The following is a 14,941-nucleotide window of genomic DNA, read 5'->3' as shown; positions in this document are numbered from 1 at the left end:
GTCCTTTAAGTCCCTGCAGTATCAGGTAAAGTAATTAAAGGACAAACTAAAGAGTTAAAAGGCTAAAAGTCGGGTAATTAACCACACTCTGTATCTAACTTTGTAATTAGCTGAAAGCTCAACACTTTAGATTCATGATCACTTTACACAATAAGACTGCATTAAATCTTTCTAAAAGAAATGTAGCGCTGTGTCTTTTGATGTAGATGTAAATTAGCAAAGACCACAAGGCACATTAACAGCCCTTGAAATAAAGAAGTAAGTAAAGTTGTGCCTGGGGGTCATGAATACTTATTGACACAAGATAATTACAGCATTATCAAGCAAGAGGCACCTCACATTTCCCAAAACACTGAGTGCATACAAGAATAGTGTTTGGGTCACATACGGGAAGAGTAATCTACAGACACCTTTAGTGGTTTACCTGTGAGCTCGGCAGACACACATTTTGTCTAGAGAGTGAATTACTATGCGGCTCATTTTCTCTAGGGCACTTTTTATCTTGCTTCTGTGGTTACTAGCTTGAACACAAGGCAACCAAAATCAATGTGGGTGTGTTAATTTTTAATTCTAAAAGCAGAGTTTTTGGGTGAAATATTACTTTAGCAACCAAGGGCAAACAAGGTGGAGTTATGGAAGCAGAATATCGCTCCAAACTTTAAAGTCTTTCCAAACATGATGTTAAAAACATATCAAGTTGGTCTCCAGTAAAGTGGATTTAGAACGAGGAGGCGGATCAATACGTCTGGAAATCTGGCCTTCAGTATTAAATTTATACAACGGCGTGTGTCAGCTACCGGATCTCCTTGTTGATTGCGTCCAGCTGCTCCTGAAGCATCATGGCCAGAGTTTGTGCATCGGAGTGACCACTGGGAGACAGCAGGTCCATGGAGCTGAACAACGTCTCCCTATCGTCGTCGTCAATGTCAGACATTTCTGTGTCGCTCTCAAAGTGGTGGCCTCCCATGACCCCCAACTGCTGTGAGCGCCATTCAGGCTCCCCCAGTGACTTTGCCTGCATACAGAGACAGAGTGAAACTGTGACTACAAAACAATATCTTATTAGTTATGAACTAATATTTTGAGATCATTACTGGAAACTGAAAACATAGTCATGTAATACAATTTTATGAGAAGCACTTATGCTTTTTTCCCCTGATTATGTCCTATTACTGACTCTAATAAGACTTAATGACTTCTCTAAGCAGTAGTAGTTGCGACACACCAAAAGATGGAAATGGTTTTTGTTTCATTTAAAAGCAGTATCCTATATATTTATAATGTGTCCTGCACTCATACTTGAATTACCATAACCTGCATTTAGAATCCAAAAACTTTAAACCTCCAAAATAAGAGCCTACAGAAAATGTTCACATTAAGCCTGTCAATAATGTTATATTAAAGGTTCAAGGCCCAATTCAGACCCACTACATTGTTGCCAGGTCTTTGTCTCTGGTCATCATATTTGGTAAATGTAGTGTGTGCGCATCACTAACAGTAACCCCTTCATTCCAATCAAGGTATGCCGGAAAGCATCTCTGAATGCACAATACATAGAGCCTAGAAGCAGATGGGCTACAGCAGCAGAAGACCACACAGAGTCCCACTCCTGTCAAGAACAAGAAAGCGAGGCTACACTTTACCTGAGCTCATTAAAATTGGACAACAGAAGATATGAAAAATGTTCTCTAGTCTGATGAGTCTTGATTTCTGCTGCTACTTTTAGGATGGCAGGGTCAGAATTTGTTACAAACATCATCAGAACATGGGTTCATCCCACCTTGTGTGAACAGTTCAGACTGCTGCTATCAGTGTAATGGTATGGGGAATAGGCTTCATGTCACAAAGCTCAATCATGTCAAACTGGTTTCTCAAACATAACAATAAATTTACAGCAATCAGAAAGTCTCTACAGCCACCAAATCTGAAGCAGCTGTATGAAGCTCTGAGGAGTCCTTCTAGCAACTTGTTTAATCTATGTGATACAGAATAAAGGCAACCCAACCCAGTACGGGAAGGTGTAATGAAGTTTCCAGTGAGTGTATATTGAAATATTTTAGTCCCTGCTGGATTTGCCAAACTGGCACTTCTCCAGTATCTAAATTTAACTCACTGCGTTAAAGCTGACACTGTTCATTGACAGACCACTAAAGAAGCTCTTAGATGTTTTTAAAATAGAAACATTTAAATATAAGTAAGATTGAAAGGCAGACAAACCAGATGTTATTCCTCACCTTGGTTTCTCGCAGACCTATTCGACCTCTCCTTTGTCGATGGATGACCTTTGCTGAGCGGTAGTGGTCCGACTGGGTTTCAGCCAGAGATCCCAAAGAGAATCGAAGCTCAGCTGATGTGTCCAGATGGGATCTGGGAAACAACTTTTATGAGTATTATTGAAGCTAAACGCAAAATGCTTGGTTACAGATTTTGTGTTTTGTGACAGATGAATAATATCTGAACCTGTTAAAGCAAATCCTTCAAACACAATCGTTAGCAGTGATTTTGTTTGGGTCGTAAAGCAGATTGCCAGTAGATAAGACACAGCAAGAAAACTTGCAGTACCGATTAGTTACACAAGCAGGAAACCAGTCAGATGTTATATTTTGATACCTCAAGCGTACCTATTAGTCACAGTGAGGAGGTGCAAAGTGTACTTCTTGAAGGATAAGAGCTTGTTATGCATGCTTCTATGGCTGCAAATTGTTTGTCTTTGGAAGAGATTAAGGCTGCCACTGTCAACACGTCAGCTTTGTAAGATTAGAACTTCAAGCAGCATGAAATGGAAACCAGAAAATATCCAAAAATAGATGCCAAAAGTTCCATTATACCAGTGTTTCTAACAATAGTGTAACAGAGCAAGTAGTTTTCACAGAAGAATAAAATAACAGGAAAGCTCCTGGAGACTGAGTATCTATTTGCCTCTCTTTGCTTCCTGTTCCATAAACACAGACATTAGACTAAATCTGAATCTCTTGTGGCCTTTTATTGCATGTCTAGCGTAACACATCTTCTTTATGTTGCAGATGTTTTCACAGCATCCACGTTTTTCTTGAGTCATTTGTTCACCTTGTAATACGTCGTGTATCCACCACTAACGTTTGGACACAGAACCAACTAATGTTCACCGTGCTGCCACTGAACAAGCCAATTTTTTTTTTCTTTAGCCCATTTCTGAGAAGCACTTGACTGGCAAGCTCCCTCAGCAACAGAAACATACATTCCTTGTCTTTATTCTCCTAGTAAACTACACATTTTGATAAGGAAAATACATTTAGACATACATAGTGATTAGGGATTGTTATGAATAGTTGACTGGACACTTAAATGTTGATGTTGTTGCCAGTGGAGGCAAATGTCCCTGGCCACAAATGAGGGCTGCAGCCCCGACATGCAACTGAACACAAGTGATATTATTTGATTAAGAAGGAATGTGATTAATGGTTTTATATAGCTCCTAAAATACATACAAAATATGTTTCTGGCCAGTTTTTAACTTTGTCCATCTAAAGTGAGTTATAAAGCTTAGTTTTTTATTCCGATTTAAATTTAACAGCACGTTTATTCTAATTGAATTGATTAAAATGTGTTGTCTGACTTTTACAATCCCACAAATTAATTTAATTAGTGATATAAATTAATCATTCTCAAATAAAAACAAGAAAAATGTTATTTATTAAGGGGAAAAAAAAATCTTTTCAACAGTGATTAAAACCAAAGATGATTTTATTTGGCTCCTGGAATGTGTCAAAGATTGCTATTAAAGCAACTGTAGGCTTTTATTGTGAAAGACAAGAAAAAGAGGAAGCCTATTTCTCCCCCTGTCCAATATGGTGGTCCAAAAGCAGCAACTGATGCAGTATATACACATGTGGAGGTACGTTACAAACTGCGTCTTACATCCGGATACACTCACACACACACACACACACATTAAACCGACCTACCGTGACAGCGTGGGTTCTGTGAGGGAGCCTGCCCTCAATCTGAATTGGTCGAGCTCCGATCTCAGTTTCTCAATATCCTCTGCCAGCTGCGACTGGACAAAACAATTTCTCTACATCATTGTCTGTGATATTACATGCCCAAAAAATGAAATGATTATCCTACCCCTTTATACCACTAGTCATACTAGTGACATGTGGAGCTGATTACATTTACAGGTCTGAATAGGTGACAGTTGTAATTTCTACTGTTTTCAGTAGCCACTTTATTATTCTATCCCTTGCAGGAGCTTTTCAATATTGAAGGTTTATAAAAAATTTAACTAGTGCCAATAACCAAACTCATTATTGCTGTACTCAAAAGTCAATTATTACACTAAGCTCATGTAAAATGTAGACATTTTGAAACAGGAGGTAATCATTTCTCGATCTCTACAACCTACTTTTTCTTGGATTGACTCCTCGTACTGTTTTCTGTAAGTTTCCGAGTCTTGGATTAGCATATTCTGCAAAGAAGAAAAAAAGGGGGGGGGGGGGAGTAAAGAAGTGAGAAAAACACATCTTTTAATGACCTTGATGCAATTGATATTGACAGGTTTCCATTGACGTGTCAGGCGTTTTTAACCTTCTCTTCGAGAGCTGCCATTCTCTCCTTCAGGTGGAGCTGAAGTCGCTCGTTGGACTCAGTGAGGAGTCTGTCCACTGTGTCTGAGAGTCTCTTATTGTGCTCTTCATTCATCTTTTCCCTCTGCCGAGCCTGAAGGAGAAAAATACAGATAAACAAGCACATTTGTATGAGAATAAGACATCAGTCTAAATTGCTTCTGATGTGATGAAAGCCTCTCAGCAGGAACTAGAATAACTAATTGCATGGCCTTTACAGCTATTCTATTTTTAGTTTAAAATCAGAACTTTATATGAGGACAACACTTCGACAAATCAGTGTAGTGTATCATAAATTATGTGATTATGTAAATGAACCCCAAGCACCACATTTCAGTAAAGATTACCTCAAAGAAATTACTATGCTTCTAGTGTGGCTGCACTTTAGATCTCTCTCTGAGGTCTGGTTCTGACCACTTGTGCACTGGATCCCCGCTTCTGTGTCTGAACAGCCACATAATTTTCTTTACTTTAGAGAAAAAAAATAATCACAGGGAGTGAAATCTGGTGAGTGGGGCTGGTGGCGACTAAAGATGGCGTTGGCTTGTTTCTGCGCACAATAGAACAAGGTCACACATGTTCTCTGATAAATGCCTCAGGATGCTACAGCAGAACTCTGCATTGACAGCCTCGAGGACAAATCCAGAATGCACAAACCCGTGAATGTCGACACAAAGGACGAGTATACTCCTTGTTGGCCTTCTGACCTTATGCACTAGCTTCAGGCTTGGCCACTGAGCAACAGTTCCACCGAAAACTGCTGTTTGGTCCCTGGGTTATTGCTGGAGACCTCACCAGGGAGTATTACTGTATCCGGATGAAAGTTGGGTTAGTTTGACACATGAGTGGAGTGCCGTGATCAGTACGGGAATTCCAAGTGACAATCTAAAATTAACAGCAGTACTGGAAGCAATGCAATAGTGCATGAGAAGAGGACACTGAGTGGGAGATTGGTCAAATTTAAATCTGATTAAGCCTCCTCATTTTTATATTTATTTTTTACATGCTGAATAATACACAGCTATTTCTCCCATAATGGCTTTTCTTGACTCCCTGTTAAATAAAATATTTAATAGAAAATCCTTCTCCTCACATACAAGGTCTTGAATAATCAGGCCCCATGTTATCTTAAAGACCTCATAGTACCTTATGAACCCAGCAGAGCACTTTGTTCTCAAACTGCTGGTTCGTAGGATATTTAAAAGTAGAATGGGAGGCAGAGCCTTCAGCTTTCAGGCCCTCTTCTGTGGAATTAGCTTCCAATTTGAATTCGGGAGACAGATACCCTCTCCACTTCTAAGATTAGGCTTAAAACTTTTATTTTTGATAAAGAACATCATTAGGGCTGCATCAGGTGATCCTCCCTGCAAAAGGCCTAAGCTGCTGGGGGATTCCTATGATGCACTGGGAGTGTTTCTTTTTCACTCACTATATATTTATACACCACTGCATTTAATCATTAGCTATTATCAATTTCTGGCTCCCATCCATAGTGTATCTTTTATCCTTTCTCCCTCCCATCACCACCGGCTAGTCATGGCAGACGGCTGCCCCTCCCTGAACCTGGCTCTGCTGGAGGTTTCTTCCTATTAAAAAGGAGTTTCTCCTTCCCACTGTTGCCAAGTGCTTTCTCAAAGGGGTCATTTGACTGTTGGGGTTTTCTCTGTACTATATGACTGCTGTTGGAAAGATTGCCCACTATTGCATTTTTCAAATAAGGAAAACAACAACAAAAAAACTTTGAAAATAACTCATGAGGTTAAACATCTTCATACAGACAGCATTCTCGCTTGAATTTGCTATCATACACTAAAGTGTGACGTGAAAACACTAACGTTTTTTAGAATTACTCATTTGCATCATTTGTGAGTATTTTGCAAAGCATTATATCAGCAGAGTACGTGAAACACCCGTTTGGTCAAGCTTCATTGGTGATAAATCAGACAGTGTGCCATCAGTTGCAGTCGCTTCAAGCTGTCTTGCTCATGCAGAAGTGGCTGCCTGGTTAACGCTGCTTGGCACAACGCCTCCGCAGTGACTCACCCTCAGCAGCTCCTGGTTCTTCTCCTCCAGCTGGCATTCCAAGTGCCTCATTCGCTCCTCAATGCTCCCGTGACGCTCTTCCGCCTACAGTTGGATCACAGACAGCACAGACAGGACAAAAAAAAAAAAAAAAAGAGGCCACGATGATCTGTGTGCTTGACAGCCTAAGGGCCAACAAAGAAAAATGGTGGCGACAACACAAGCCAAAGCTTCTACCCCAAACTCAAAGATGGATATCTATGTTTTAAAGCGTAACTGGAAAGACAGCTGATTGAAACAAACAGTGACAAGGAGAAAGATGGAGAACAAGGCCACCAAAGGACAGAATGAAAGAGGAAGAGAGCTGCTCCAGCACTGCCAAGTATGAGCTCCAGCCAGAAGTGCCATGCAGCTGTCCCATGGTGGTAGAACAGCCAGAGCAGAATCCCAGTAAACACGCCCGCCACAAAACACTAATAAGATAAATGAATGATATCTGTTCTCTATTGGAGTTGGCAATAGCTGTGATGCCCTGTGGAACTACCTTCCTAAGAATGGAGTTCATGTCTTGGAGTTTAGCTTCCATTACAAAGTGATAATCATCAGGAGAGGAAGAGGAGCTGGAGTCAGACTATGTGGCCGAGGAAGAGGAGAGACATGTTGAAACGTCATGACACCACGTGGACACTTACACAAATGTACAGAAAAAAAACGAGGGCATCTGTGGGAATACGTCAACAGCATGTGTGTTAATGTACAATATGTACAAACGTGTGCGCTTACCTTGGTGAGAGCTGCTATCCTCTGGGCTAGTTCGGCCTCTACCTCCGGGAGTGTCTCAGCCTTCCTCATGGTCTGCTGGAGTTTCTGTTCTGCAAGCTCCAACCTCTCCTGTAGTTGTCTGTTCTTCTCCTCCATCTGCACTCAAACATCACAGACAGCAAAGACATTAGCTGATAGTTGAACAACGAGACTTATGAGATTTTGTATCTGGCTTCCTGCAGATTTTGTGGAGGGATTGCAGCCAAAAGTAAACAAAAAATATAAATGTGCACATTGTGAGGAAAAGAGTCACATTAGCCGACAGTCAAAGTTAATGTACTGAACTGGTTCTTATATAGCGCTTATCTATTCTACTTGAGCACTCTATACAACATGTTACATTCACAGTAGCACTGCATCGACATGTAAGTGGTTTCTATTTAACATTCACACACATTCAAATTCCAATGGATTCATCTGTGAGCAACCTGGGGTTCTGTATCCTGCACACAGATACTTTGGATGCGAATTGGACCAGCCAGAGATTAAACCACCAACCTCCTGATGACCTGCTCTACTTCCTGAGACACAACCACTGAAATAAATTTAAACACTCTAAACCAACTAAGGATCTGCACTTAGCTTAAATCTGGGTTCTAACTTATTGCCTTGAAGCCAATAAATTTGCAGGAATGCTTAATGCTGAAAGAAAGAATGATAAATGATTACACAGGAGATTTATTCAATAAATTACCTTTCAATGCTTTGACCATACATCATCCAGAAAAGAAATCCAGAATAGTGTTTTGCTTGCAATAACAACAAACCCTAGCAATGACAAATTAAAGTATGAGCAGATTATTAGAACACTACACTATTTGAATGAAAGAGTTTTCAGTGTGTTCCAATGCTGTCCTTGTTAACAGAGTATAACGAAAATGAACTCTATAAATGTTATTCTCTTCCTTCTTCCTATTCAGTGTCAGCAGAGCATAATTGCCTGTTAGAAAATAGAATCACAAATGTTTGTCTTTCAGAGATGAGGCACACTCTGGCAGTGTGCCTCATCTCTTCTTTAGAATAGCAGAGTCAGAGTCTGCACTGCCAAGAGTGACACTGGCAACTTATAGACAGCTGATGCAGATCCTGATTAGGCATTCAGCTGGTACTTGCTATCATTAAGATGGAACTCAAACTTAGCATTAAATGAAACTGGAAACAAGTGACTTGCTTCCCCATTGGACAGTAAGAATTTTCTCCCTCACTAGCTTGGGATCAGTTTTAAGACTTATTTAAGGACTGGCTTGGCAGCCTTTGCCATCGGCGACAGATGCTCTGGTCCCCGAAGCTCCGGGCCTGGCAGCTCAGCGTGCAATAATTAGACTCTAGCAGGCCAAGTATACTTTGTGTTGTGTGTCAGTGATATTTTCTGCCTCAACCCATATCGCCATCCCACGTGCTTGAGATGACACAGGGGAAACATGACAGTTTGTTTTTGTTTATTATATCCTCCCTAGGTATCCTACTACCCATCCTTTTTGCCATTTTGCTTGCCATTTCTTCTCATCCCTTCATGTCTCTATACCAAGTAATCTTCAGACATCAGCAGCCAGAGCCCAGTACAATAGCAAGTGAAACTTTGTGCATATATTTACCAAAAAAGTCTGTTTATGTATGGTAGCAGGAGTTCATTTAAAAAAACCTTTAGGGTTCAAGCATACCCCTTGCATAGACCCTTTCCCTTGTAAATGTCATGGCTGTAAATACATAAGTGGTTTCTTCTTAAGTTGTGGCTTCATACACATTTCCTGAGTGAAAAATGACTGGCTAGCAAAGGTTAACAGCCCCCACCCTATGTAATCATCTGGCAGGAGGAAATTAGCTTACCATTTACTTTTAGCGATTACATTCTGTTAACTATATACTTATGATTAGCAAACACTCTTACTAGTTTAGTGCCAAGTATTGAGTTTTTATTTCAGCCATTCAAACAGTTGATATCTTTAGTTAAAACTACTTTTTAAAATCTGTTTTTTAGCTAGCTTTTTTTTAACTGTTTATCCAGTACGTTTAGCTAACAAATTCAACAGTTAAAGTTTTAGCTAATAATTTCCACCTGGTTTCAGAATTTTAGCTGTTTCAATTATTTTGATCTTTTGTCATGATTTTATATCACAATTTCATGTACTTACACTGTGAGCTAACCATTTCAATGTTTTATATGTTTAGCAGACAGTTTTAACATATTTCATACTATTAGCTTTTCTAATAACCCACTGTGCCATTTTTTTGCTTTCATCTAAATATATTTTCTTATTTCTTTGTTTTGACGGTCTCTCTCTATTGCTCTTTTACTTTTAGTCAACAGTTAAATTTTCTTCTCAAATTTGTTCAGGTTTTAGATTTTAAATTGTGTTTGTCTCAGGTTAGGCTTAGTCACACATGCCCAGAGATCAGTTAGTGACTAAATGGCAACCGCCAGTTGCAAATGAAAAATGTGGTGGAAATGGTTGCCAGTCGCTTTGAAACTCATGGCTAAAGCCCATGCAGGACGAGAGACTGATCAGGCAGACGCCGGCAACTTTCATCTGCTATGAAAAAATGTGTATTCTCCAATCTGTCGAATTGTTTCTGGTAGTTGCTGGCATGAAATTGCAACCAAAGCAATCACATGGAGCAACGTCGTCTTTGTGACCACATTTCCTTGGCGACAACCAGTAACCACTTATATCTGGTTGCGGAAAATATATATTTTCCCTCATGACCAGTGATCACCAGGTGATGTCTCGTCTTTAAGGTACCCCCAGATTAACTGGTCTAGGGGATTTCACAATTGATTTAAATAGTCACTGTAGTTGTGATGTACACGTCTAAAGTAAACATTATGCTAAAGAAAATTGTTGAGAATTATAACTAAAATATAAATTAGTGTCTAAATAACTTTCCACACAGTAAATCCAAACAGGGACTGATGGTGTCACTCGAATTACTTCTACTCATATCAGAAATTCTTTCTATTCTTCCAGAGCCCAGACAGTGTTTAAGCCTTTACTCATAAAAATGCCACTAGATCTTCTATGGCCATGCAATTTATCTAATTGGCTGCAATGAATCACAAAGAATAATTGAAAGGAGAGTAAATCTGTACAATCGCTTGACCATATTCTGCAGCATTATGTCAATTATGAAGAAATCACATGTGAGCCATGTGCATCTGCACAAAGTAAACATTTATAAAATTTCTTCCCCAGTAGTAATTTCCTCTTACATTATCTACCACGATGTGAAGAGGTTTTCTCAATGCCAGACCTCTGTGGAACTGCTCAAAGGACTATGTTAACTGACAGGAACCATCTTACACATTTTTCCTGGCTGATTCTTTTCTGAATCCAGTAAGAAAAATACGACTGATGATACAGTAATGAATCGTGCACTGCAGCTGCCATCTGGACCCATTTTTTGGAAGAAAATAGTAATCCCAGAGAGCTGATTAATGTGATTACATGGCTCACACTAACCCTGGAGTGGACTTTACAGACCTGTCTGAGGAATGCCTCCTTATTGGCCAACTCGTTCTCCAGTTTGTCATTGATGTCATGCACAGAGGTGGCTTCTCTTTGGGCACTCAGGTAACGTTTCTCCAGCGTGACAATCCGTTCCTCCATGTCTTCTTTCTGACACATGGCCTGTATAGAGACACACAAAAAAAGACTTAATATAACATCAACTTTGGGTGTAATATTTTCTCCTGCTGCTTTGCACACATGGAATTTGTACACTACTTTAATATCAGCACCAGATGAAAACTCCATATGGTGTCTGGACCCTCCCTTAAGTGACAGGGTGCTTGGGCATTCAGCACCTAGAGCCACTAAGCTTCCACATCGAAACACTGAGAGACAGCTGAGGTGGTTCAGGGATGACTAGGATGTCTCCTGGGCACCTTCTAAATAAGGTTTTTAGACATGTCCTACCAGGAGGAAAAACTGATGACATTTCTTCACCGTATACTGGGTCTCAGACTAGACCTACTATACGGTGAAGAAATGTCATCAGTTTTTCCTGGAAAAAGTAAAGGAGTCTGGGTGTCTCTACTTAGGCCAGGATAAGCAGTAGACAGTGAATGGATGGATATTGCAGATATACAGATATTGCAGGGTCTTTACTTTACAATATAAAGAACCTTGAGCTCACCATTATTGTTAATTGGCACTGAGTAAGTAAAACTGAAGTGAACTGAATTGAATTAGAGATTCTTCAACCACTTCCTGGAATGCACACAGAAAGCAGACTGCAAGTCTGCAAAATCAAACTTTTATCCCTAGAATGTGCACAAAAGTTAATAACAAATAAAGCCTCATAAAATACAAACATGCGCTGCTGTCATGAACAGAGGCAACATTATCATGGAATTTCTCAGACTTAATTTCCTCCATGGAGAATTGCTTCAGACACAAACTTGCGGTAGCACCCATTGTTTCCAAACCATACAAATAATAACAGTTATTCTTAGAACACTAAATAAACTGCTGCTGTAAGAGAAGGCATTGCAGGGTAATAAAACACGATTGGCCTGATAAGGCCATGTTTGTCAGCCCACGATAACTGCCTCTGCCCACATCGTTAGAAATCAATAGTAATTTCATCCCCAGGCGACAGGGGCATCAGCTTATGTTCATATCCAGCCCACTTCACTGATATTAACCTTGCACAGACATATAATAAATAGGACTATTATTTGGATTTTAACTGCCAGTTTTGGACACAACTGGCTCTTTTTTGTGCTTCATGCATCAACAGTCTTGAACCCGTTCAAGAAATACAAACGGTTAGTTATTTATTTAACATTAAGTGTTAGTCTGAGGCCTAGAGAAGTGTTTATCTGAAGTGTATATTTAGATATTTTTTGAAGGACTCTTCACTTAACTCACTTCACCCGATGAAGGCATTATGAAAGACCTTATACGTTCACAAGTCAATGTGCATGTTTTTATGTGAGAAAAAGACGGAGTAATAAAGAGCTGGGGAGAGTGTGAGAGCATATGCAAATAGAAGCTGTTTTTAGACCACTGCTCGCTGTCTTTGATGTTTCTCTTGCAACTGTTATCCCCATGCGAATATGTGTGTGTGTGTGTATGCTTCCCCCTGTGCTCAGTTTCTGTGCTGTGACCTCTTTGATGTCCCTCTGGTACTTGTTGTTCATCTCCTCTGACTTGATGAGGTCCTTGCGGGCGGTCTCGAGCTCCTGCTCCACCTCGGAAACCCGGGAGGAGAGGGAGGACATGCGCTCCTTCATCTGGGCCAACTCGTAGTTCTGCTTCTCCAGCAGGTCCTGCAGCTCGACCACCTGACTCGCCTCATGGGCCGGCTCCAGAGAGCCATTGGACAGACGCTGGAGGGGAAAGAGGGGGACATGGAGTAAGAGGTCAACATATGAAAAGGGAAAATTATCCAAAAATATGTATGCGTCATGAAGCACAAAATTTGCCAAGGGATGTTTGGGGATGATTTCTAACTTTTAGTGTACTTTAAAAAGAATTTAAGAGCTTTTTTAAAAATGAATTCCCTTGCATGACGTCTTTTAAAACTCACAAATTAAGTGAGGCTTGTGGTATATAGGTAATAACGTAATAATAAAGTAGTAATAAGATCACTGACAAGTGAGGGTTAGTACAGGATTTGGAAATTGGTTGTTAATGTTGTGGCTAATCAAAGTAAAAAAATTCTTTCTTTCTTTTAAGTTAACACTCTAACTAGAACTTTTTCCTTGCAGTTGAAATAAATCTTTTGGATGTTAAATTATATCCCGAATCCTGAAACGTGTCTTCTAAGTCCATTCAGAATGCACACTTGCCCCACAATAATCGCGATAACAAGTGATTATATTTTCTTTCTTTTTTCAAGTGTTAACCTAGTAAAAACCCCAGTACCTAAATCAAAAATAGAAGTTTGAGCTTTGAATGCAGGAAAATAAACACACTATCGAGAATAAAAATGAACAATGGTGCAAAGCAATTTTCTGATTTCCTGTCATGCCTCATCTTCCTGTCGTGTATTCAAGTGGGCCCTGAGAAATCAGCCATGCTTCCACTTCAGATACCATGTCTGCTTTTGAGAATGACATACATTTGCATTCTAATAAATTCAAGTTCAGGAGCTCACGGCTTTGGTTCTTCCCCTGCTTTGATTCTGGATGGTCACAAAGACTGAATCACACCAGACTCTGCTGGAGAAATTGTTTTGACACTTGCATAAGTAATCTGATTAGATTTGCAAGGTTTCCACTCCGTACAGCTCTCCTGGTCTCTGCATGAGGTAGATTAATGAGGAGGATACCGCAGAGATTCAGCTTACAAAAGGGTTTAGGGGCAAGAACAACAGAGGAAAACAACCTTATTATCGGTGCTAAATAACAAACATGCATATTTTAAAAAAACAAATCTTGCTTTTATGCTCAATTGAGTTACAGTAAGGTGAATGAGAGGATTGAGGGAAACTGATCTTTTCATTCTCCATCTTCCTCTGTCTTCCTGCTGTATTGTGAGGCACAGCTGCCCATCTTTGGCCATCCATCTGTGAGGACAAACCTAATTGGGCCTCTCTGTCTGCTGCCTGTGATCAATGATTCACTTGAGCAAGGAACAGGATCCACTAAATCACACCAGTGATTTTAATACGAGCATGCCAGCAGTGGGCCATGCTCATAAAATAATTTTATATCTTCTTTATTGCCAAATGGCTCAGCTGTCCCTCTTTGTATCTGGGGTTTCCATCGATGGGCTTGTTTCACAGATTTGTACCATTTAGGACCAGGATAGTTTAAAGGGACAATGTTAATAAGAGTTACCCAACATTTCAAAGGGGCGTATTGCTTTTTAACTCTGAATGACCTTTAAAAATGGTTAAGTTTGGCTATGAAACAATGGCTCTCATTCATGCCTGCATGGATAGATGGACAGATAGTCTTGAGATGCCCCTCAATTCTTTATATTTTGCTCTGAGAACTAATGTTGGCCTTGAGCAATAGTTCTCCAAACTTTCTTAAGGTCTTTCAAAGTTTCTTCTTTGAACATAAGATGCTTTTTCACTAAGAGGAATGTTTTTGTTTATTAGGCCACTTAACGCTGCCTAATGAATTATCTAAACATAAAAAAGCACCTTACTAAACACATGAACTACACATAACAGACAAATAAGCAAATAACCACATTTTAATTGCATCTAGGCACGTTAGTACTAGCAGCCTGTTGCAAAAACACATCATTTGTTCCTATTTCTTTAGTTGAATATACAAAAAATCCCAAAGATGATGTAGTTTGTCAGACAAAATATTCTTGTACCAACAAGGTGATTCTCAAAAAGCTATTAGCTTAAAGTGACAGGGCTAAAACACCGTCTACAGCAGATAAGCAGCATTTGAAAGTCACGTCATTAAGAAATTAGATAAAACCTATGACATGAAACCTAAAAGACAGATCTGTCCCTTCAGTTACAGAAGAGGTGGTCTGTAATTCAGTGGCGCAAAAACTGATGGAGTGACAAACCAAGATATA

General features: G+C 39.8%; 1 protein-coding gene across 8 annotated transcripts in view; it reads right to left on the bottom strand.

Annotated features, from left to right (window-relative positions):
- Nucleotides 1-14,941, bottom strand: part of ppfia2 (PTPRF interacting protein alpha 2) — a 177,193-nt gene that overhangs the window by 21,630 nt on the left and 140,622 nt on the right. For all 8 annotated transcript variants that reach the window (XM_005740848.1, XM_005740849.1, XM_013912873.1 and 5 more), the window contains 9 exons: nt 12,559-12,780; nt 10,928-11,074; nt 7,410-7,544; nt 6,648-6,731; nt 4,567-4,698; nt 4,385-4,447; nt 3,945-4,036; nt 2,235-2,367; nt 798-1,015 (listed from right to left, as the gene is read on the bottom strand). In XM_005740848.1, the coding sequence (XP_005740905.1) occupies nt 798-1,015; nt 2,235-2,367; nt 3,945-4,036; nt 4,385-4,447; nt 4,567-4,698; nt 6,648-6,731; nt 7,410-7,544; nt 10,928-11,074; nt 12,559-12,780 (1,226 nt within the window). The remainder of the gene's footprint in view (nt 1-797; nt 1,016-2,234; nt 2,368-3,944; nt 4,037-4,384; nt 4,448-4,566; nt 4,699-6,647; nt 6,732-7,409; nt 7,545-10,927; nt 11,075-12,558; nt 12,781-14,941) is intronic.

This window comes from Pundamilia nyererei, unplaced genomic scaffold, assembly GCF_000239375.1.
Source record: "Pundamilia nyererei isolate P.nyererei 1_Seehausen unplaced genomic scaffold, PunNye1.0 scaffold00104, whole genome shotgun sequence".
NCBI classification, from domain to species: Eukaryota; Metazoa; Chordata; class Actinopteri; order Cichliformes; family Cichlidae; genus Pundamilia; species Pundamilia nyererei.
This window is presented reverse-complemented; position numbering and strand designations above follow the sequence as displayed.